Source organism: Platalea leucorodia (genome assembly GCF_965183815.1).
Source record: "Platalea leucorodia genome assembly, chromosome: 6".
Classification (NCBI taxonomy): domain Eukaryota; kingdom Metazoa; phylum Chordata; class Aves; order Pelecaniformes; family Threskiornithidae; genus Platalea; species Platalea leucorodia.
The window spans coordinates 68061144-68087240 of NC_138828.1; the positions used below are offsets into that span (position 1 = coordinate 68061144).

General features: G+C 34.5%; 1 protein-coding gene across 2 annotated transcripts in view; it reads right to left on the reverse strand.

Moving 5' to 3' along the window:
* SLIT2 (slit guidance ligand 2) overlaps nt 1–26097 on the reverse strand; it is a gene marked incomplete at its 5' end in the record, with an annotated part of 272507 nt that overhangs the window by 31398 nt on the left and 215012 nt on the right. For both annotated transcript variants that reach the window (XM_082315199.1, XM_082315198.1), the window contains 12 exons: nt 3689–3828; nt 5258–5355; nt 5489–5613; nt 10917–11080; nt 13335–13406; nt 14791–14862; nt 15086–15157; nt 17621–17689; nt 20733–20865; nt 21704–21870; nt 23001–23144; nt 24593–24736. In XM_082315199.1, coding sequence (XP_082171325.1) covers nt 3689–3828; nt 5258–5355; nt 5489–5613; nt 10917–11080; nt 13335–13406; nt 14791–14862; nt 15086–15157; nt 17621–17689; nt 20733–20865; nt 21704–21870; nt 23001–23144; nt 24593–24736 — 1400 coding nt within the window. The remainder of the gene's footprint in view (nt 1–3688; nt 3829–5257; nt 5356–5488; nt 5614–10916; nt 11081–13334; nt 13407–14790; nt 14863–15085; nt 15158–17620; nt 17690–20732; nt 20866–21703; nt 21871–23000; nt 23145–24592; nt 24737–26097) is intronic.

Below are 26097 nucleotides of genomic sequence, written 5' to 3' on the forward strand. Positions count from 1 at the left end.
TTCCATTTGCTTACTGTTGTTTCAGAGTTACAGTCTGTGATCTTAAGAAAGCTCATAGTATAGTGCAAATGCCATTCTTTGTCTTTCCACCTGTAACTGTGGAGGTAATTGTAAAACTTAACCGAGGCAGAGAAAAAAGGATTCCTTGTTCTTAAGCAACAAAATAATAAGCTTTTTTAATTGTTTGTTTTTAGATTAACACTGTGTACTTGAGAAGTGTCAATTTTCAAGGGATTGTTAGAAAAGTCAAAAAGTGACTGGTTTTGCACTGCAACATTCTTTACAACATTTTTTGCAGTTTTTATATATATTTTTAGAGTTAATTTGAGATTCTAACAAGCCTTCCACATGAAAATAAAACTTTAAAGAATGATTTACATTTCATACCATCAGGTTTCAGCTGACTTCTTTCTTATACTGTGCTACTGAAATGTAAAGCATATTTGCAGATAACCATTCACCCAGAAAAATATTCTGGGCTGGTGGACTTCCACATTCAGTGCATATACGCTGTGACATCTTGAACACAGACAATTCAAAGTATTGCTAACAGAATTAAAAGAGAATAGGACAAGCCTACGGTGGTATTTTCCTGGTATGTATACTGTCCCAGTCTCCAGCAACTTATAGCTCAGGGATTTTCTGAGCTAAAGATAAGTAACTTTGAATTTAAAAATCCTTTTACCTACTGAATATATAGCCTGTTTTCCTGATCATTAACCTACTTTTGCCCAGCTAGTACATGAATTAATTTAGTGAAAAATACCTTTGGTAAAAAAACAAATTAGCAATATGCATATCTGACTTTAACCTGTTAGAACAGATACCAAAATCCAAATGTTTACAAAGTTCCTCATGAAAATCACTGTATCCATACCGGACAGGGCTTCTGTTACCTATCTTTCAAATCAGGCTATAGGCCAGAGGAAAAAAAAAAAAAAAAATCTATAAATAATTTGGTATCTCATACACACTTGAGGCAACTGTAAGATTACTTTATATTCTGAACACTACCATTTCTAGATCCTGATGTGTCCAGACTACTGTCAGTCTAATTCTTAACCCTGAAGGTTATTTAATTATTATGCAAGATCAAGGATGATGGACATGAAGACCCCTCGAGTAGCTGAATGTTTTATATTTTCTTTTTACAATTAATCTCAAAAATTACTTGGGATTTCACACATTGTGTTGTGTCCTCAGATGCTTTGTAAGATAGATAGTATACTGTAGAATTCTGTACTGTATTCTGTGGAATGAAAAACCTGAACTTTTGCTACAATTTTTGTCCAGCTTACCTATAAAATGAGTCGAGGCTCTGGTGTTGTATGTTTAAAAAAATACATGTGTCTTTGTTTTTGGTAAGGTGTTAAAAAAAATTGATGAGATAGTGTAAATTCTCAACATTTTTTAAAAAACAGAACAGCTAAACTTATTGATTGCAAGTAGATTGTTCTGATTTATTTTAGAGCTGGTGAGCAGATTCTCACCTATTCACATGACCTATTGACTTCAGTAGTGATTATGAGTAGGCATTGCATCTGTGAAAGCAAATCTCTTTTTCTGAAAGAATTACATTTAGCAAACAAAAACACTTGCCATGTAAACTCATAGTATTTTCCTTTTAGAATTATACACAATTATGAATTAAATTAAAAAATACACTCTCATGTATTTTAACTGAAGAAGCACAACTGCAATACAAACATCAAAAATGTTACCAATGTTTATGCTCTCCTTTTTGCTATAACCATATAGATGTATAAAGAAATGCTACAATTGCTGTTTCAATTGTAAATGTAAAATGTACATTTCAACTACAATAGTACAGAAATGCAACAGGCACACTTAATCAAAGTTTTAGGCTAGCACATATAAACAAGCCTTTGTATCCACTCCATGGATATTTAATACAAAACAGTCCTTCCCATGGCATACTGTGAATACAGCAAGCTATTGACTCGAGCAGTTAAATGCATCTAGAGCAATGTCGAAAATGAAGAAATGTACGACACAGGTAAGAACACCTGCAAAGCTGCAGAGGAGGAATGCACATGCAAATGAATTGTCTACTATCTAATAGATATATGAAACTCTTAGCATGAAGCCACTGAGCAGGAATACGGGACTGATGTGGCTTTGGTTTGCTTTTTTCCAGCCTACACAGTAGACTATCTGATCACAGTTTTAAATGAGATAGCAATTGATCCCAGGGGAGCTGAAGCTTGACTCACATATAGCTGAAATATAGTTATAGGAGAAATAGCAAACACCTTTCTCTACTTATTGATGCTGTTACCTATTATTTGTTTATAAGGCTCGAATTGTCAATTGCTCTTAGGTATATAAGGTATCAGTACTTGGCAAAACAATATTTTGTCTAAGCAGAAGATTATGCCTGTTCTTCCAGATGTGGACTTATTATTAAATATTAAATATATTAAATATTAATAATCACTTATTATTAAATACTCCATTCTCGCTACTTATACTTTTAACCTGTATTGCTGTAAGTATTGTAGCTTATGCTATATGGAGAAATTTCTACCAAACATTTACCCAGCAGAAGTACTGGATGAATACATAGATTATGAAGTTGCATTTCTTATACCTGTGTTCTATCATCTTCGCTCACTGTGGGTTTCCAAGATTTAAATATTGACTTTAAATTTGAATACCCTAAACTATTTGAGCAATCCAATAAGTTGTAGAACTAATGATGGAACTACCTTGGATTAAAAATGAGTTAGCTATATTTTCAATAATTTAAATTAATTTGGGAGTTCACCTCTCCTCCCAGTTTTCCAGAGCTCAAATTTAGTGTTCCCTGAGGATAGTGGAAAACTTATCAGACAGAGGCAATAGGATTGATTAAAGTAAAGATATAGGATGACTGAGTAAATTCCCAAGTTATGGTGGATTTTACATTTCTTTTTTATGCATTTCAAATCATAGTTTTGTGAATTTAAGCTCTGTGTTCTCCTAGTGGTCAACTAGCTGACAGAAAATAGATCTGTCTAGTTAGAAAAACTATAAAACAGATCAATGTAAACAATAGATCCTACTTCTTGTTCTCCAGTGTTGCTGTTCTAACTGTCCTCCATTCCCACAGAGATGATGACAGCAAGCAAGAGACCCTCTGTCTCAAAGAGAGAGGAATGCTTTGGCCTGGCTGCCAACTGATAGAAACAAATAATTAGATGCTCTCTAATGATTCTTTTTTTTGTTTTTTGTGCTAGAACAGAAAGAATCACACTCTTCATTAATGTTTCTAATGGAGCACAGCAGAACATCCAGGGGTGCCAAATTCAGTTCCCTACCAGCACAGACAGATCCTTTTCTGCCCTGTTAGTAACATGAAGTATACAGGATAAAAGCAGAATATTTTTCAGATTTCTACAGCTGCAGAGGTTCTTCATTGGGGTGTCTGGGTTAGGTAAATGGTAGGGAAGGACACGTTTGGAATGATCTTTTAAATATCAAAATGCTGTAATTTCAAAACTAACAAAGGAATTTGTGAGTGAGCATTAAGTCTACTTTTGATGGCAAATCATATAGGAGAGAAATATGGAGGGAAACCTGGCTTTAAGTCAATTGTAGAGTAACTACTAGTTCACCTACAAACTGAATAATATTACTGTTCTGCTAGGAATTCTTGAATTACCTGTACTTTCTCTTATACTCCTACCTGTATATTCAGGTGGACAAAGGCAAGTATAGTTATTAATTCCATCCACACAAGTAGAATTATTCTCACAGTCATTGTCTTCACAGTCATCAACATTTACTTCACAGTTTTCACCTTCAAATCCATCTGCGCAAGTGCACCTGTAATGCAGAAAACAAAACTAACCACATGGACATTTTAGCTGGAGAGACCAGACAAGAAGTTCCGTAATTAATAGGTACAATAACTCATTCACTATCCCATAAAGGAACATGGTTGATATAATGTAAAAAAACATATAATAAATGTTTATTTTTCATATTTTAAATTACAGAAAAAAGGCTTCTAAATTTGTGCTTTAATCTTTAGTTTAAGGAGCTTCTTAAATTAAATCGCTGAACATTCCTTTTGAAAAGCGTGCTACCTTTTATATTATAAGAGCAGATTATATTTCTTATGGAAAGTGTGGAAAGTGATCTTTTTTTTTTTTTTTTTAATAAAGTTAAACACATGGAAAAGACTGTGGAATCAGGGATTAGTATGTAATAGTAGCATTCCACTGTCATTCAGTTAAATGCACCAATATAAAGCTCTGTTTAACATTCCATGCACAATACATGCATTAATATATAAAACCAAAGCCTGTATAAACTCTTCAAAGCAGTAATGTTTTTGCTTTTACACGTTTGTACAACACAAATACATCAAAATAGATAGTAAATGTAAAAGATCACTCAAACATGACTACACATACATTTTCATGTAATATGCACTATCTATAATTTCTGTGGTTTTGATTATAAGATTGCTTTGATTTTCAAAATATGTAGTGTTTAAACAAATAAATGAAAAAGGTCAAATTCTGAGACATGAATATGTCACTTTAAATTCTAGAGGCATAGTATTAAGATGTATATGCTTAATTTTTAATAGAAAACTATTTAATCTTTGGGCAGAATTTGGATTAAAAATAAGAATAATGTCATAATGAATTGCAGGATAATGAATTGTATCTTTTTGAAGTGTCATTTCTAACAAGCTTGAGGTGTAGATTATTAAATGACTAATAATTTCACATAAGAATGCTAAAGAACTTTATTTCATAATTCATGAAGTACATCTGGAGTAATTGTACTGTGCGATTAAATAACTGAAGATTAAAAATGCTCACAGCATGTTTATCTGCTGGCATAGTGAGTTTCAAATGAATCATTAATTTTCTGTTTCACTGGGATTTACATTTTATCATTTACATGCTGTCTGTTGAAGTAATATACACGACAACAGATGAATTGTGAGATTTTTTTCAGCAGGGATCTAGATAGCTATTAATTAGCATAATGGAGTCAATACTATGTTGTCTTGACCTGATATGCCTTAACTAATCACAGTCATTTGTTATTGTTTTTAACAGTTTCAAAGCTTTAGAAGCTTTCCAAGGATGGTGACATGTTCTGAAAACTTCAGAAGCAGTGAAAATCTGCTTTTGTGGTGCACTTACCAGCAAACCCAGAGAACCCAAAGATTAACACCAAGATTATTTCAGCTCAGTAGTTTTCCATCCTGTTATTACAGTTAAAAACAACCTACCAGAAACCATCTTTTTCTCCTTCTTTCAAATGACAAGTTCCGCCATGGTGGCACGGGTTACTAATGCAAGCATGAATGGGAATATCACAGTCTTGACCCTATGCAGGGAACAACAATTATAATTTAAGAAGAAAATACAGACACTAGTGGAAGGGAGCCAAATAAAACTTAAAGGTTGTTAAGGAGAAGCTTACACTGCAGTAAGCTTTTTCCTCTTTGTTCAGTACCTACCTTGAAACCATAAGGGCAAGTACATCTATAGAAGTCAACTGGATCATTGTTGCAGGTTCCATCATTTTTACATGGATTTGATAAACAGGGGTTACACTTAGCAAGAATATTAACATCCACGGGCCCTTAAAAATACAAATTTGATAGTCAGAAACAAATAGCTATTAATTTATATTTGACAGGATATATCCGCCATGTTGCTTTAAATTTTAAAATGAAATTTATATTTTAGACTTTGCTGTGTTTCTGTATGAATGGAATGCTGAACTGTCCTTAATTCTTTTGACATGATCAAATAAATTTGGTGTTGGATTTTTGGTTTAATTATCACTTTTTTTTTTTTTAAAAGAAGCTGACCCCAAAGTGTTTCCCATATCCCCATTCTCTGAAATCTGTACAGCTCTGATCCATAATTACCTTCCCTTTATATTAACAAAAGGAAGAATACAGTTTCTGCTTTTGTCTCTTTAGGGGGTAAAAATTGCCTATGAGAAGGACTATCACAGTTTGCAATCCTGCCTTTGATGGTGTTACTGAGAACACTATTTTTAATGTATTTTTGTTTTAATTTATTTTTTATCTGCAGGATCACAGAGATGGCAAAATGAACGGGTAAAATTGCCTGTAAATTGGTTGAACATCTGTGAGCTGTAATGTAAATTGCATTGTCCAAGCCATCTCACCATAAATAGCTCTATATTGCGCCTTGCTCCCTTACGGAGTCAGCCACAGTTCTGTGCATTACTGCATTAGCTGAGCCTACAAATAATGCAAACTATACCATGAATCTATGTGCAAATGAGGGCTGCAATCCATGCTTGCAGTCTAGTTTCTTATATTAATAACGACAGAATTCAGAAATGGATATTGACAAAATCTTAAGTTTCAGAAGCCAGACTTATGAGCTTTGGCCTACATAAATCTTATCCCTATTATATAAATATTTTGTAGATATTTATTTATTTTTGTGTTGTCTTACAATTTTAATACAACCTTTTCATGGTGAATTTTCAAGTTAGGAACCATAAATTTTTTAATTTTTATTTTTTTTGTCAAACAACCAAAGAAATCACTGGTTATTTATTAAAAATTAGAAATCACCTGTGTATAAATAATGATTCATTTTTCATACACTTTGTGACAGACAAAAGATTGATTACTGTAAGAGAAAACAGGGGTGACTTGGCCAAATGCCAATTAAGAGAATGAATGTACATTCTCTACTATGTCCAGCTCTATTGCTTGATGACATTACTGGTTCTATCTTGATTTCAAATTTCACCTATGAAAAAAACCTTTAGTTATCCACAGGTGATTTGTACATTTTAAGGAATAACCAGTGATTTATTCTAACTAGACACAAAAGCCAAACTCCTGAGACCTACTGGTGGAACTGCCTGGTTGCTTCGTAACAGCTTTTACTCAAAATGAGCCAGACTACAAAGTTTTCCAAGCTAACAGGGCACTTTTACTGACATAGGTTGTTTTTTTTTTTAAACTTAGATTTCTTAACTTTCTTTACTTATTTTTCTTTATAAAATTAATCTCAGATAAGTCATTGTAAAGAAGCTGGCATGGAAGGAAGCCATGTGATTATAAGGACTCAGTAGGGGGTGTTAGACAGGAAGAGGATGAATTTTTTTTTTTTTTTTAATGTTTTTTGTAAATCTGCAGTTGCTGGTATCCTTCTGTGTCACAGCTTGGAAGCAAATACGAAGAGATGAACATGGTAATCTGTGATAAGACGCTTATTGCCAAAGCCACAATCTATATGGATGACTGATTATTCTTGTCTTCATTACCTTATTTTGAAAGAGAAACCTATACCTGATTAAAGTTTCTGTTAGACCAGCAAACAGCAGAGGTAGAAGAGTTGAAACAAACACCACAGAATTAACATCTAGAAAGTCCTGCCTGTGCACTCTAGACTATTGCTGATTATTGCTAGAGTTCATTAAGAGGTTCTGTGAAAAAAAATAAGGCACATACTAAAAAAAAAAAAAATTAACACTGTGCTGTAACCTGGAAGTCTATGCTTCCTTGCCTCAACTGTTTATTCTGAACATCATATCCTCTTTTCTACTTCTTGTGCAATAAAATGCTAATTATTTGGCATGAATTAAAAAACATTCAGTAACAAAGTTTATTTTCCTAAACAGATTGACAATCTAAATTTCACTTCCGAAACAGAGCCGCAAAATGGAAACCTAAGTCTTAACAAGGTAGTAAAGAACACTCTATCTGATTTTGTGCTGTAAGTGTTTATTTCAAACTATTGTATATGTAGCATCCAATAAAAATTAACGTTTTGATTTACCATTCTTCAGTTGTAAGATCAAAAAATGGAAATATTTCAGATATTTTTACTGAAGTCTATTGGAAAGGCAGTTGTGGAACCTATTTTCATTTCCACTAAACTGTTCCTTTCCTCTTTCTGCTTTCATGTGTTAAAACACTTGTATATGAAAAAGAATTGGGTTCGTAACCTACTGTTTAGTTTTTCACATTGTAGACACATATATTCTTGAATAAGCCCTAACTGGAAAGAAATCCTTAAAATAAAAGAAAAAATAAGCAGTGTTCTTTTGTAAACAGTGAAAAACTAACTGTATTTTACTGACAAACATACATACACACACATACGTAGCTATCTAATATTTTTGAAGAAAAACATGACACAAACCCTCTCAAAATCAGCTTCTAGAGAAACCTGTTGCAAGAAAATTTTTAAGCTCTGACTTTTTATGGGTCAGGAACTCCTATTCTCTCTTGCATATGGCCTCAAAATCAGTACTTACACTGAGTCACTTATACTAAAGCTGCTAATGAAATCACTGATTTTAATACAATGCACTGGAAACAATCATTTCAGTTCAATAATTTTCAGACCTCAAACCCAGGCTTTTTAAATAACAAAACTGTTCATACAATATGTTAAATGACATATCATGAAGAGTCAGCTGTAAATTCATCAAAGGGGAAAACAAACAGTAAACATGCGTGTCATAGGAAAGAAGTCTGCTTGAGGTACACAAAAGGAAGGTCAGAAGGTCTGTTCTTAATCAGATCACCCATTCCAGATCTACTTATAACCTTACCTGGTATCAGAAAACCACAAGGCCCTGGAATCTCTAGAAGCAGGGCATGGATGGTAAAGGGGTAAAAGATTGAGAATCTGTTAGAGGCCATATAAAAAAGAAAAAACCACCCATAAACCTAGAAAAACAACTGAAAGAAAATACTAAGAGATAATTCCTGGAGTAAAAGAATTCATTAAATTAGAGTAAGGTACAGTGATTTTATGGAGCTTTACAACTGAGATGAGACTTCATTTTAAAATGTTCATTTTCACTGGGAACTATTCATTATGTAAGTCAAATTCAAGCACCCATTTCACTTTCAATTGAATCCAGAGATACTGAGAAGAGAGAATTACACACTACTCTCTTCCTGTAAATATACACACAACAGCAGACCATCAACAGATATATCCAAAAACAGTCCTCTCACTCATAGCCTAAAATTTTGGTTCTAATAGGAATATAGCATCTTCCTAATTTCTATTCAGCAGTTCATTTTTAAGCAAAAGATAAAATTACTTATCTTTGAGTAACAGACACATAATGTCTTACAGGGCCATCATGTCATTGAAAAGCTGCTGATTTGCAATCTGTAATTATGAGCATCTTCATAGGACACTGGCAGGAAAATTATTTTCTCTCAAAGGTATCCATAATACCACATCTCCACTCTTGGAAGTGAAACAAATACAGTTCTTACCCTGCATAATAATATAAAGGATATTTTCTGATGGGCAAGATGGAGTAGACAAACTTTCTGGATTGTCTGACAGAAACATAACAATGATGGTAGGCAGGGGTGATAAGAGTTTTTACAACTGACAGAGATGGAAAATAACCAAACAAGTCCTTCATGTCCCTGCAAATATTCTTTCATTTATATCCCTACAACAGTGTGTAATAAAAGCATATCTGCAATAACGTTCAGTGGATGCTTGCAGAGAAAACGATCGGATTGGCCAGCAAATGTCCTATCTAAAATCAGACTAAGGGATGTTGCAACAGATGAGTGTCATATGCAATGAACACTGGCATGACCTCAGAGATGTACTGTTGAAAAATTGCAAGAAGGATTTGGAAGGAGAGACAATTCATTGGCATCACACACAACAAAATGGGTTGCACCATTTTTTGTTTACAAAAAAAGGTTTTTGACAGAAAGCCTAAGGAGAGAAGACTAAATAGGATGAACATGCAGTAAAGAACAACTTTGCATGAGACAAACTCCAACAAGATTCCATTGCTTTTTTAAGGAAGAAATTACAAAGGGATTAAGCTCACCTTTGAAGATACATTAACAGATGAATAAGTCAAAATAGCTTGAAGATTACCTAGACTGTGAGAATAAGTTACTTCTACAAGACTTAAGATCATATTTATCTGATGCTTCAGAAATAACTATGAGCTTAGTAATGGCTTGCAAGTATAAGCACACATAAATTTTGTTGTTTGGTTTTTGTTTTTTTTTCCCAGTTGGGGACTTCAATGTTTCTAAATCAGGACCATGAAAAATGAAGCTGCAGCAGAAGTTTTCTGTGTTTTCAAAGTATTTAAGAAGGGAGAAATGGATGGAATAGAGGAAGATTAAACAGTAAAACAAACCAAGTTCTCTCTCACATATGAGTAAAAAATGTACTTTCCTAACCAAAAAATAGTAAGGTTCAGAAAAAGAACCTAGGAATTAACAGACAATAATATAAGTTGTGATATAAATGCCAGCAACATTGGTGCCAACATGGAGATAAATACTCTTTGTCCAAACCCTGGGAAACCTCCCCACATAACAACATTTTAGAATGAGACCTCTACAGAAGTAATCACATCCCTTTATCTACTTTTTTTTTGGTTGGTTGGTTGGTTGGTTGGTTTTTTATGCTTTCTTCTGAAATATCAGAGAAAGCATTCTGGACATATCACTGCAATTACGTACCACTGAGATAATGTAGACTGCAAAGATTATGGATGTATTTACAGTTTTTACTGTAAACAATCTGAAGGAAAAGGACATTCTTTGGCTAAGGGAAGTGTAGACCTTTAAACTGTAGTTCACGGCTGAAACAGTACGAAGTACCTATGTACATCCATGTACTGAGGAATACAATACTGGAAGTCCAAAGACTTTTTTTCTCCGTCTACTGTTTGAAAAGAAATAGGCATTGAAGTCTTCAAAACAAATACAGTTCCTCAACGGATCCGATGGCTACGTCCTCAGTATGAGGAAGAATGATGACGAGGCTGAGTGAAGATGGCATAATAAATATATTTAGAGCACACCGGACTCTTATTTCACAGCTCAACTATTTGTAAAAATTCAAAACTGACACTTCAAAGAGAAAAAACAACAGTACCTTGGCAAGTAAATTTTTTAGAAGGAGTTGTGAGAAGAAGTTTATCTGCCATTTCTCCAGGACCAGCACAACGTGCAATACCAGGTTCTTTGTATTCTGATTTTACCCAGTCAGACAGCCACTGCATGTTACAATCACAATACAGAGGATTTGCTCCAATAGCCCTATGGAAAACAGACATACAAAAAGGGAATAAAGTTTTAAATTGGTGCTTTTAAAAAGAGAACCCAGAAAACAGGCTGGCAAAAACCCCTTCAAACCACAAACCTGCCCTCCCTCCACCAAACTGACCCTAAGAGCATGAAGTGTCTGGATTTGCATTGTAACTCAAGAAGTAACAATTTCATCAGTAAACCTGGTCCAGAAACCCAGCTATTTGTAGCTGCATTATAGCTGAACTTTGGAGAGCTAATACTATCTAGCTCTGTTTCACCGTTGGTAAGTAATGGCCAAGATCATCTGCATCAGCAGAATGAAACTGATACTGGGAAATTAAGTTAGCAAGAATAAAGTATTTCTTCCGAAGCAGCCAAGGCAACCCCACAGAGTTCCACCCTGATATTTTTCCTTTTGAGTTTATGACTCCCAGGCTGGTACAAACCATCTGTTTCTAGGCTTCCAAATTTGATTTAATTATTTCCTCTTTGGAGCTCTCCCACTGAACTCACAGCTATGTGCAAATTCTGTAAGAGGTCTCTGCTGCATAAGTAAATAAAACTACATTATCCTAGCTTTGTGGTAGTTACATAAGAATTGTCCTGTTATGAAAGCAAATCCATTTCTTTAAATAAAACTAATTTTTTTTTTTAATTAAAAACAGTTTAGCTAGAGATTTGCAGGATTAATTTCTGTAAAGGCTTTTTAAGTGTCTGTTTTCTCTGCTAGAAACTATAAATACCCTTAAAACTCTGAGAACAATGATATGCTGTGTTAATTTGGAGGATAGAAGCATTGTGCTATTCTATAAAGATGTACTTATAATCATTTTAAGAAATACAATAATCACAGAACTTTCAACAGATCATCTTGCCATGTGCACACACTGTCAAATGGCAGCATTAGAACATCCTCCTTCTCCAGGTGTTTCAGTACTTTTTTTCAGATTGTTCCACAACTTTGGATCAGTGGGTCTTCTAGAGATACCAGAAAATCTTTGACAAGCAAAAGCAGTAGAAACTACCACTGCTGAAACACTCTTTTCTGCCACATGAGCAGGAAGCCCTCTCTTAATTATTGCTACATATTTCCAGCTAAACACAAGAAACGATATATACTTGTTCAGTCAGGCTTAAGTCAGAGCAGTAACAAAAATCAGACCTAGTGACAGGGAACTTTCCATGCAAGGAGAAATACCTAGAATTTGTCCACTCTGTATTTGCAGCAGTGAATGTCAGCCTGAACTGAGATAACACAATTGCTCTGCTAAAATCAGAATGTTAGCAAGGATAACTGGTAGCCATCAGGAAAAAAATAACAGCAACAACAATCAAATCTTTCTAAGTTTTACTGATATTTCATGCAGATAAGCTAGTTTAATAGGAGCATTTGAATGAGTTATCAATGACTTAAAGCCTACTCAGTATCATCAAATTTCTGAGAAAAGGCAAATTAAATGCAAATGTCCAATACTGAACTAGAGGCAGATAATTAAGTTTTTAACAATGGCAGCTGTTCAGAAACATAAAAACCAGATATATCTAAAGGCAATAGTCAACTTACGCCTCAATTGCAAGCAAAGATTTAATAACTATCCATAAGCACAACGAGGTTTACAGATAGGTAACTTGTTCTAATCTAGGTTCCCACTGAAAATTTTTCATTATTTTCAATCAAACTTCCCTTGCTGCAGCTTGTGACTGTTGACTCTTATTCTTCACTGTGTACCTTTGAGAAAAATCTGTCTCCATCATTGCTGTAATCCCCTTAGAGGCTTAAAGACTATTAGGTCCCTCCTTGGCATCTCCTTCAGGCTGAATAAGCGCAGTTCCTTTAGCCTCTCCCCACAGATCATACGATCCAGCCACCTCTCCGCCTTGCTTGCCCCTGTTCTGGATTTGCTCTTGTTCATACACATCTGCTTCGTACTGGAGAAACTGAACACACATTCCAGATGTGGCCTTAGGAGGGCCAAGCAGAAGGGAGTGACCACTATTCTCAGTCACCTGGCTGCTCGCTTTCTAATTCAGCCCAGAGCATCTTGAGTCTTCGTTGCCATAAGAGCACATGGCAGACATGTTCAATTTGCTGACCACCAGGAGGCCCAGGATTTTTCAGCTCAGCTGCTAGCTCTCTGGCCAGTCCCCAGCCTGTACTGATACATGAGCTTGTTCCAGAGCAGGCCTTTGCATTTTGTCTTTGTTCAACTATATGAAATTTGCTAAATGTAACATAAAAAATAGTTATCATCTGAATACTCACAGGTGTGATAATGCTGAAAGATCATTAAAAGCTCCTTCAGGAACAACAGAAATATCATTTCCATGTAAAGACCTTAAAAAGAAAATAAACAGAGTAATATATATGCATAAAAATCAGCAGGTTAACTTTGCAAATTTCATCTTTGGTAAACAGTTTTCAGCTTTTCACATTTTTTTGCTTCCAGTTCCTTAGTGTTTTCAGCTGTTGTTTTTTTTTGTTTTTTTTTTTAATGCTCTAACTGGCAGCCTACTTGTCACTTGATTTTTTTCATTCTGAATTTTCATAAGAAGTGTTAATAATATGATTCTTTTTAAATTGAAAGAATAAAGGTCGGTAAAAGCAGGCACACTTTGGCAAAGTACTGATTGGATTTAGGGATAGCAGAACAGTTATTATTTCTGACTTTTTCAGCAGTTCCCTGAAATTCCCATTAATTATGTTCATACTTTTTTTTTTAATCTTTCATGGATTCATGGAAAATACAGGCATTGACTGCTCATTAATGTAAGTATTAAGGTTGTTGCCCTAATTTGACAGTAAAGTTAAGGAACTAAAGACCTTATTAAGTATCAATACCAGGACTAGTGTTATCTCTCCTGTAGCAAACCTGCACAAAAATATCTCTCCTTGTCTATAAATTCATTGTTACATGTATGTCTAACACATATAGGATTATGGTTCTTGTAATTACCCATATTTATATAAAATAATTGACGTTATGTGAGCACACTTAAATAATGCCATGCTTGAGACATTTAATCCAACTAAGCTATTAAATGGTTATAAACTACCCAAATGGAGGCAAAAATTACATGTTCTGCTGGGGACTTTTGAGAAATAATCTTTGCAATTTTGTGGTTGTTTTTTTTCTTGATGACAAACTGAAGCTGTGAACTAGACTGACTGTTCTTTATTTTCCTTTGTCCCTTTTTATGCCCTTTCAACCCTGTTTTTCCTAGTGGTAAAATGGAAAGTTTTCTTGGAACCAAAAAGTAATTTTATTGATTTTCAACAGTAAACCATGATGTAAAGGTTTTGGAAACACTCCCATATTAAATGAACCAACAAGGAAAGACATTTATTGTTGGAATAAAAATATTCAAAATTCAACTGCAAAAGCCCCTCATATATACTGAGGAATTTATGCATATGACATTTTTGTTAGACTCTAATGCTTATAACAAGGAAGAACATAACACAAAAAAGAAATACAGCCAAGATTAAAAAGCAGAAAAAACTGTATATACAATGTTGTCCAGGGTCATACAACTTCTTGTGCAGCATTTTGAGAGTATACTTCCCCAGAATGAAGCCACTTAGATTTTTAAGGCTACGTAATTATCACTTCTCAAATACTTGACAGGTTTTAAAATCTACTAACTTCCTACAGATTTGCTATCTGTTGTACACAAATAAAAATTCTGGAAAATAGCAATGGCTAAAAAATAATACTTACAACAACCTAAGTGATTTCAACCCATCAAAAGTCCGTGCAGGGATACACCTCAGGCGGTTGTAACTAAGAATTCTGAAAATATATAAAATACTGTCAGCAAGTATATCAGCTATTCAGTAAAAAATGCAGAGCATGACCAAAACCAGCTTTTGCACACATAGCTAGTTAGGAAACAAGTTATTTTACAGCCTCCACAACAAGCAAGCTTTAATATCAACTCAATGCCCTTTCTTTCCAAGACAAAAAAACCCACTGTAATGCTTCCAAAGAGTCACTGTTACATGTTTAAACTTACAAGGTGAGCAGCTGAGTCATGTTGCTGAAGCTCTGATTAGAAAGAGTGCTGATTCTGTTGTTACTTAAATCTCTATAAAAAATAAATTCAGAAATTCAGACCTTAAAATGACTGCCCCAGTCCTGAAACACTGCAAGTTAAACTGACAGACACATTATTTTTATTAGTAGAAGTAGTATCATCATTGATATCAATATTTAAAGCAGCACATATTTTTATTTTCACATGCCATATACAAGCCCAGCAGGTGTTTAGCTTGATCAATGAAAAGCATTTTCATTTCAACACAGATGAAAAAGCAGCGCAATGCATTCTTATACAACAGCAATGTCCATCATGCTACTGAGTTAATAATGCAATCCTACATGAACCCAAGTATAGAAATTAAAGTGATGTTTTAAAGTGGAAATCATTCTAGTCATGTCCCTAATGACACCTGAGTAAATATCATCTAATACTCTACTTAAGACTTACATGCTGAAGACATCAAAGCCCAGAGCTATTATTACAAAGAACACTATCTAAGATTTATAGAGAAAACCTTAACATCTTCCTTGTTGTTCAATATTCTAATGAATAAAATCTTAAGCATAAGTATGGTGGAAGCTGGAGTAGTATGCTGGTAGCTTCAAAGATAGTAGCTTCAAAGAAGCTTTGAGGAAGCTGTATTAAATGTGAATACTGCTTGTTCTTTATTCTTGTATTGTGCTTTAGTTTTCATTTTATGTTGACTATTGCACTATTGTTTACTGCATTTTGTGGTGAAATACAGGATTTGTTTCTGAGGGGACTTTGATATTTTAACTTAAAGAGTACTGTTGAATAGCTATGCTATATACATATCTCTCCCCTTGAAATTTCATGAAAGCATGTAAAGCAATTGACTCATAATAATAAACTTATTAGGCAAGTATAACAGAGAAATCTATTCAAAAGAGAAAGAAAAAGTTAGTTGTTAATCTGGAACTCAGAAGACTCTCATGTAATTCCTTATTTGGCCACAGAAGAACTATGCATAGTGTTTTGGTTTTCCAAACACAGCTGAGGAACATTCTCAATTTCATAACAGCAGGATGAGGATACATTCAGAAGAGGTTACAATAATGTGCCCCACAGGTCTGATAAATAGAGACTGTTAATACTGATCTCATTTGCATTTTATTTACTGTTCATCTGTAATTTATTGTATTACATTTGTCTGCTAAATTGTTTATGTGTATTTTCTGATTAGGAGGTAAAGTTATACAATTTCTGGCTGTGTTTGTCAAAAATAGACCATGAGTACCTAACCTCTGTGATGGAAGCCTTGTCACTATGATTCTAATAAGCCTCATCTCTAGACATATATCATAGAATCATAGAATCATAGAATATCCAGTGTCCAGGGATACTGTTACTGCACACAGTCCAATCTATACACTTGCTTCTTGTACTGAGGTTCCAAAGTTTGTATTTTCTGTGAGCTGCAAGTTAGATCTTTTATAACTTCCCTAAACAATCCACAAAGATTTCCTATTGGTACTATGCTGTATACATTTGAGAATATTGCAAGGTTTTTTCCTGATGTTATTTGCAAAATACAAAAAGTTTTGGAAACATGTTTTTTTCTAAATTTGTGACCGTGACCACTTTTGTCTAGCATGAGGTAAATACAGGAAATAAAGTTCTTGTTCTGAATGCCAAACCATTTTCAATTTTTGCAGCAAAGCTCTAAACCCAGTCAAAAAGAAATTTAAGGGATTTTGTTACTCCCCTCCACTTTTTATTCTGATTATAATGAAACCACAAACTGCTTTCAGAATGTTACACAGTTCAACCTCAGCTGGTATAAATTTTTATAGTCCTAACAAAGGCCATGGAATTACAGTCATTTACATTGACAGTCTTCCTGTTTCTTGCACTGTGCTCTTACAAGGTACAGAAATCATATTCAAATCATTCATGAAGTAGAGGTAATAAATTTTAAAGCAGCTAGTGATTTGCCTCAAATCACAGAGTGACTCAGCAATAGAGTTGGGAGTAAGGCGTTCTAGACAAGATCTCTTCTTGAGTTATTAAACCATATATTGTGGGAGAAACAGAAGGGGTTACATTCAAGTGTTACAACAGCTGTAGGTGCTATTCCTATGTGAAGCATACCACGGAGTGAAGCGTATAACATAATGTTTCTTTTGTAAATGAAATAATTCTACTGCCTTTATGGAGCTGAGTAACAAAATGCTGTATTACCCTAACACATTTTGAAAGATCTTGAATCTCTTTTCAGGTTAACTATAATTTCTGCTTATTTACTTTGTGATGTAATCATTGGAATGAAATGCCGCTGTTTATAAAACGTGACAGAGTATATTATATGTGGGATGTGATAAGTAGAATAAAATATCCTCCATTAAAAAATGTGGTTGGGTATTATATTTGCTAAAAGATATGATACATTTTATGTTTCTTTCCTTAACTAAACCCAGGTATAATGGACTAGGGTTTTGGTTTGGTTTTTTTCATTCCAGTAGAGAATGTTGCTCTAAAACTACTTACATGAGTGTTAAATGCTTGTAGTTGGAAAGCTCTTTTGGAACAAGGGTAAACTGATTTCCATCCAAATAGCTAAAATAGAAAAATAAACCATAGAGCATTATTTTTTCCTTGAAACAGTAGCATCTTCATCCACTAATCTTAGAATCCAACAGTAAAGTTAATAACAAATGAATAAATAGTATTTCTGTTTTATAAGAAACCTTGCTTACAAATTTTGGTTTTTAGAGATGCAACTGAGGACCTGTAGTCTAAGATCCAAATGCTATTGTATCAGATATTATGAATATTATGAAGTAACAGTAATAACAACCAACTCTTACATAATACTTTCTATTATTTCATAAAGATTTTGCAAAATGAGGTCTTTATCGTCTCCATTTCACACACACCTACAGGTGAAAAGTAAATCTGACTTCTGCAAGTCACATTAAGTGTGGATTTTGAGCTATCATAAATAGAAACAGACCTTGACATTGCAGAGGTAGTCCTTTACAGTAAAAACAACAAGGGCTGGTCTCAGCTCGAACAGCATTTGTCATGCCTGCAGTTCAGGTCACCTTCCCTAATTTCTCCCTGTATATCTCATGATATATCAGGCATGACATACTACAAGCCTGTTCCTATGGAGTATGTTAGAGACTAAAGACAGTAATCAATTACCCTTCACTAGAAAAGTCAGATTTTTTTTTCCTCTTTGCAGGTTTACAGCTCCTGTATTATATTGCTTGCTCTTCTTCCATGCTCATAATTCTCAATAACAGACTTGTTCATCCTTAGAGTTAACAGGTGCAGAGCCATCAAACTGTATCGGCACCTGAGTTACAGGCAAAGGAAGGTAACAAGCCTTGCCTAAAAAGCTTCCAGTGTGCAGCCAGTCAGTACAAAGTGCAAGTGGATGGGCTCTTCACATAACCAGGGGAAATAGTTTAGAGATGATAAGAAGTGCTGAATTTACCTGATTCTCTGAAATGGAGCAAACAGTGGCAGGAAGATTAAAGGTCTTTAGTTTCTCAACTGGGGCAAATGACTTGCTGACGGTGATATTATGGTGGTATTACTTGTGTCTCCTGGAACCCAAGTAAAAACTACACCCTCATTATCCCTATACAAAGAAGATATTTTAGCCATCCAAATACTTGAAACACACATGAGTTAAGAGCAGCCTCTGATAAAGACATTCTTAGATTAATTTTGAGCTTAATGTCTTTAAGTATGCTGCAGCATCTGTGGAAACTTTTGTCTTCACTAAATGGATGGGCTGAAACACAGTTAAACTTAACAAAATAACTATTTAGATCTAATCAAAAAGCAGTTTTTGATTTTTGTTTTTTTTTTTTTTTCTTCTTCTTCTTCCCTTGGACCATGCCTTCCTTAGGGCTGCTTCCCAAATCCAAAATATGTGTCTCGACAAGTTTTATGCTTACACTATGTTAATGGCATGACATAAATGGTGGTGAATGGAGTATGGGATCATATACGTAATTATTAAAAAAGAAACCAAAAACATTTAAACTTTTTGAAGGAGTATGTATTCTGAGCAAATTCTTTTATCGATAGATAAATTAGGATATATTGCTTTAGCTTCATTAGAACTGAAGTACTACAAGTATCCACTTGGCTGTTAAAAATTCCTCCTTGTTCAAATGAAGCAACTATTAAGATATTTTATAAAACACATGAAGAGTACATCTTGGAAGGGTTATACATGCTAGAAGAATCAATCAGTATGCAATTGCTAACAGAAGCCACCTCCATTATCCTTTTGAAATGATGCTAAACTGCATGCTTAGACACTAATTAAAGCATACAAAATTGTACACAAATGAGTTTTCAGTCACAGTCAGGGTTCCACTTGCACTTCCAAAAGTATCTTTCTTTAGCTGCTTAATTTTACATTGCATTGATGCCCTTACATTGTCAAATTGTATTTATTAGGCCAGACCATATTTAAGTCATCTTCGAGAAAAAAAAACAACACCAAAACCTAATGAAATGTTATAGGTTTATATAGCTGTGTGCTAATTTGAGCTCTTAATAATTTATCTTCATTAATGACTAGAGCTTTTGGATACTATTGAGCACCAAACTAGTGGTGGACATTTCAGAATCTTCTATATAATACCAAATGGTAAAACAATGAACTGTTTTAGTGGCTTAAGATACAGATTTATGATGTCTTCTGAAAAAGCACTACATTAATCAGTTATTATGAAGCATTAGTAATTTAATATTAAATATTTGCCATGTGTAACACAAACCTAATTTTTTTTCTTGTCAATAATTTCTATTTCTTTCAATCTTGCGACCTATCTGATCAAGATTCAAAACAGATGAATAACCCAATTTTTAGGTTTATATTTTTTCTTCATAATGCATAAAAATTGACTCATCTAGTCTTATGAGTAGCTTATTCAGTTATTATCTTCAAACAATACGTGAGGTAGCAAGCTCTTTTTTATATCAATGTTACTGTCCATCTGCGTATTCAAATTATATCTTTTCATAAAAAGCAAGCTTAACCATTTTTCTCATATAAAAATGTATCAAGAGATTAATAAAATATCCCAGATTGTATAAGACTGCCTATATGAAAAGTAATACTTTCTATTAAAACCAGTCTTTTTGAAATATCACAAAACCATGTTTATTATGAAAATATGCAAACACATTAACAGATTGTTTTCTTTTTGCTTTTTCATGTAATTGAACTTCTTCATTCCTTCCCAAACAGTGACCATAGATTAACCAGATTCACTGTTGCCCATAATTTAACCCACTGTAATATGATATCCACATTCAGTTATATGACGGTTCAGTGTTGGGGATATAAATTCTGAGAGTGATTACAATTTTATACACATATATTTTTAAAACTTTTCAGCAACAGATAGTTCTTAGAGTGTTTTGGGACTTACAGAGCATTCCTAATTCAAACTTAACCTCAAATTTCTCAAGATACTGTGCAAGTCTTTATGTCTATGAAGTGGTATATTAATAAATTTCAATTCATCTACTGAATTCAATTCTTCATTGTCTTCTCCCCTCATTCTTGAGCCTGACAATATAAATCTGACATTGATTTTCATAAAAGGGAAAAAAGTGTGCCACTTACAGTTCAGTTACATCTTTTGGGATGCCTTTAGGCAAAGCTTTTAGGCCTTTGTTGCTGCAGCGAACTACTGTGTCTAGACAAGTACATTCTGCAGGACAGCGGGACAGTGGAGAGCAGCTATTGTCGTCATTTCCTGATTAATAAAAACAAACAGATGCTAAGCTTCCTATACAAATGTCACGTCAGTATTGGCAATAATATCCCACCCGGAATTCCCGTAAACAAACATGATATTTCTACATTATGGTATCTCTAGGTAGGGAAAACTTTAAGTCATCTCTAAACTATTGCTCCAAGAATTTACATTTCAAGTGATGCTTTATGTAGTATAATGCTGTTTTACTAGGAAAAATGCTATTATATGGAAAAAAAGATCATTAAAGAAAGAACACAACTTAAAATGAAAGATAATAAAGCAAAATATATGTTGATTTTAAAAATTAACAAATTATTAAAAATAAACAGAGTCCCTTTAAAGACACGTTACAGACTTGAAAACTGACAAACTAATAATGCAATAAATGGAAGCATGTATGAGAGAGATGCAAGATAGCAGCCATCTGTTTTTTAAGTGTGGACGGGAATTCTGACATTCAGGAAGTCACAAACTAAGCAAAATGGCATGTTATTTGCTCAAGTAAAGTGACAGAGTGCTTGATTCAACCATCAGCATTTGAAAATATTCTCATCTGAACTACAACATTTGATCAATTTATCTAATTTTTATATTATCTCTAAATTATGATTTACAGTCTTGAACATAGACAAGAAAAACTTTTGAAAACATATATACAATAGCCGTGTGTTTGCTGATCATTCAAAAATGGGTGGAAGATTTTTAAATTGATGTAGAAACTGAGCATGAAGCACAGATGATCTTTGGGACTAGCGCACTTTGGGATCTATGGGAATAATGCAGCTATACATATGAAAGCTGAAATTATAAAAAGTTCAAATATTAATTTTCTTACCATCATCACACGTAAAATCCTGAATTGCCACATCCTGGATAGGGATCTCTTTGAGGAAGTAGGGTTTTTGGCAGCGAGGGTTCCCCGTCACAATGCGTTTCTTCCTTAGCCAGTCTCCAAGCCAAGCGAGATGGCAGTTGCAGTTGAAGGGATTGGCCAAGAGGTTTCTGAGAACCACAGGGAAGTTTACTTCGCATGACACCATTTTTTCATCCTACGTATTCTATTTCTATTTTCAAAAAGCTAAGCTTAAATACCATTATTTAAACAATACTATGTACAAACCATAGGTGAAAGCTGTAATTTAGGCCCTGTGTGGTGAATCTTGATATAACTCGTTTAGAAATAATTTAAAACTGTCAAAGACCTGACTTGTTGTCAAGCCACTCTGTACTGATAATGCAATAATTTCATATAGAGATGAAGGCTGATTACTTTACATTATTAGCTTTAACCTGACAACAGCTATTCCATTAATTTGTCATCTCAAGATTTCCATCTTTTATTTGCTCCAGAGAATAAGTTTCCTATCTGAAGTGACAGCTAAGTTGATTACATGCCAGTTATAAAAATGAATTTACTTCTAGAAGTCTCAGTACTTTTGGCATCTCCTTACTTCGGCACAAACCTATCGACAATTCCATTATTTATAAACATGCCATCCTTAATATGCACAAATTAGTCACTTGGTGGAAAGTGTCACTTTTTATGTAAAAAGGGGATTAAGTACTTTCCTGAATGATGCTACCTACCAAAAGCAGTTCTTCAATAAACCTGAGTGGCAGCTTTGCTCACCGTTTTTCCTTCCCTTAAATTACATCACATTTAAATAAAAAAGGGATGCGTCTATTTATAGAAAACGAGACTGAAGCTTCATTATAAAACATGTATGAATTAAGATTCTTGGTAGGCAGAGGAAATTTAAGATAATAATCGGACGGCACAGTGCACAAAGACAGACAACACGGTGATTCGAGCATCTGCGATCGTGCAATGCCTACCCAAAATGTGGGTTTCTACCCTGGCTCAGATCAGTGGGCTTCTGCGAGGAGGGAGAACAGGACATTTTTCCTGCCTTCTCAGGCACTTCTGGAAACCAGAAGTCTAATGCTTCGGCATACTCTTCATGCATCCAACATGGTCCAGAAAATAAACTTGCTCAAAAATCCCTCTATGAACTCTTTTTTCCCTTAACTTTAGCTCACACTGTGAAATTATACCGTAAGCCATTAACAGAAATGTCCCCAAAATGTTAGAGGTTTAAACTTGGGTAAGGTAAAACACGAACATGACTTACAACGTAGAGAGCGAATGCAGGGTATCGAAGGAGCCGGGTGCCACAGTGGTGATTTGGTTGTCATACAGCGAGAGCAGGCGGACTGAGCTCAGGCCCGTGAAGCTGTCATTTCCCACACAGCTCACGCGGTTGCTCCTCAGCATCCTGAGAAAGGAAAGATCAGCATTTCTTAGCTTAGCCCGAGCAGGGGCTGGAGCTGAAGTGGTGTTCTGAGCAGGAGCCAAGAGGTATGACTCCAAAAGGACTGCTACCGGTGGAGGAACCACAAGCGCAGTGACCCCTGTGCCGCCTGTCACCTCACTGAAGGGACTGAGTGCAGCGTACATGCAGGGGACTGGAAAACAGTAGGGTGGGTGGGTAGGTTTCACAGAGGCAAGGCGTGTTTCCCCTAAGATTTGTCGTTTTTTTTCTTTCAATACCAGAATCAGTAATTATGAGTTTGTTAATTGACAATAAATTAAATGGATTGAAATTCCCCAAATCAGAGATACACAGCAGTCCCCTCTTCATGCTTCCAAGCCTAATGACTCCAGAACTGCTATTTACATGGAGCAGAAGGTTGTACCAGCTGATCTCCTCCTGAGGCCCCTTCAACCTGGATATTCTCACGATAAATTCTAGAAACCACTTCTATATTTTCAAGAGTTTTGATTAAATGAAATCAGGTTACCCCAACTCCTCCTCAGCATGACTCCAAGATTTAGTAAAAATTTCAGAATACTAAGCAAGAAACACCTATTCTAAAATCTCTCATTTTTCTGTAAATCACATGAGCTTCGAAGTTTGCTGTTTTCCTACCTGTCCATCAATAAAGGAATATTTTTTCCCCACACTCCTGTCTAAGAACAGCTGCTTCTAACAATTTTAGCAGCTTTAAATGATAGGCCTGATTTATTAAAAATACCTAATGTCTATGGGCAGCTGAAGCCTCAAAGACCATGTAATCTTGGCTCTGCTCTGCTGATCAGAAGGACAGGCTCTCTGAAGAAGGCCAAGAAGCTGTGGATTGTATAAACATCTTTTTTTGAGTGGAAAGAGCTAAACTGCCTTCATGGAAATAATTAAATGAGTTCAAGCTATAGTGCTTTTACTCCTCCCTTCACTGTTGAAATGACATTAAAATTACTTAGGAGAGAATCATTTCCCACATTTCAATATCCACCAGAATCATTTTTTCCTCTAGCAAAATTCCCAGTAATAGTTGAACTGAATTGAATCAGACTCCATTGCGTAAAATGTGTAATTCCCGTGCAAAATTCTGTTACTTTGAAGCAGATGATTATTCCCATTTCCATTTCTGCAGTTGGATGTTTACCCATTCTCAACCGCTTCATCATTTTAGAGGACTCATAATTTCTGCAGTCAAGTAAGCACAACGAAGAATTTCAGCTACACTATAGCCATAATTAATAACTAATGAATTAATGAATAATGTATGATAACTTTTTGTAAAATAGGGACAAAAACTAAGATATGCTTGAATAATCCATAGCTAATCTTCCAAGAGCAAAGTTTTTAGGACAGATAGAATATTACTTTAAAAATTACCTGGCAGAAAGGAAGAATAAAAACACCCAAATAATTACACTTACAATGTTTTGAGACTTTCTAGTCCCTTGAACATTTTGTGTCGAACACTTTCCAAGCGGTTGCTAGTGAGCAATAGTTCATTCACACCAGAGGCTCCATCAAATGCTCCTTCTTCGATATCGGTAATCTTGTTATTGCTCAGGTTTCTATTACACATTAACAGAAACAGAGAAAAACATGTTTTCTTTTATAAATACCCTAAATTAACTGTTAAATGCCGCAGACTGCATAGATTTCAAGATACTGAGTTATTGTGTAAAAGCAACAAATATATTGTTCAACTTCGAACCAAAAAAAGCAAAATTCAATGCCCTGATAACTAAAGAAGTAAAGATTTTTAAAGCAATCTTTGGAAGATGCTTTTAAATAATGGCAATTACCCAGTCCATGTTGCTGCCACAAAAGAACATCTTTTCATGATTTTGAATGTTGTCAGTGACTGTATATTTTTTTGATGTCTCCAGTCCTTGTAGCATTATTAGACGAATTAATAACAAAATGATACTGTATGAGTACCAGCACTACTAACCACTCTGATTTCTTTATTTCATCTCAGTAGACACAAATATAAGAAAACAGTATAAACAGCAACATATGTAAACGGAATGTGTGAATGTAAATAGTAAATGAAATGTTAATCATTTATGACATTAGTTAAAAAGGAGGTTTTATAAGCATGATAGTTCATTTATCTGCAATTTGCATGCAAAGCAGATTAAAATGTGGGAAAATGACCTAAAATACTGCCAAAATATTTAATGTTTATGGTTTTTAGTTGAAATATGGAAATTACATCCCAAATGGGTAGTATCTGTACTATATATACAAAAGCATGCATACTCAACAACACGCATTTTCTTACAGATTTTTCATGTTATTCTTGCCTCCTTTGTTTGTTTCATATAATTATACATATTACAGAAGGACATATCTACACACTAAACTGTTATAATACACTAATGATTTTTACAAAGCTCTTAAAAATGCTCTGAGACAACGTAAAATGAAGTGAAGCTAAAATGTTTTATTTGATGGAATTAATGGTGTTGGGAAGAAAATCAAACATTATTTGATGCAACTTCTAGAACAGCATTTTAATTGTTCAAATCAAGAAAGATACTGTTAGAACAAAAATTCATACACTTCCCAGAATGAACTGTTGCCATTATCTAAGACTTAGAAAGCAAGGAGTTGTGGCTTAATCTTGAGTGCTGACTACTCATCTCTAGCCTAGCTGTAATTTAACATACACCCTGCCTGTGATGAAGGATACAATCATCGCTTTCATTTAGTTTCACAGTGGAGCTGTTCAGTTTCCTGTAAGGTGCTGCACAAGACTGGAAGCAAGAAACTCATTATTCCTCATCTCAGCTGGCTTATCCATGTCAAGCTCTTAGCTTCCTAAAATCTTATTTGTTCCTGGTGTAACATGGACACTACTTCACCCACTTCACAGGGATATTTTAAGGATTAATGCTGCATAGCTAATCAATGATGCAGTGCATAC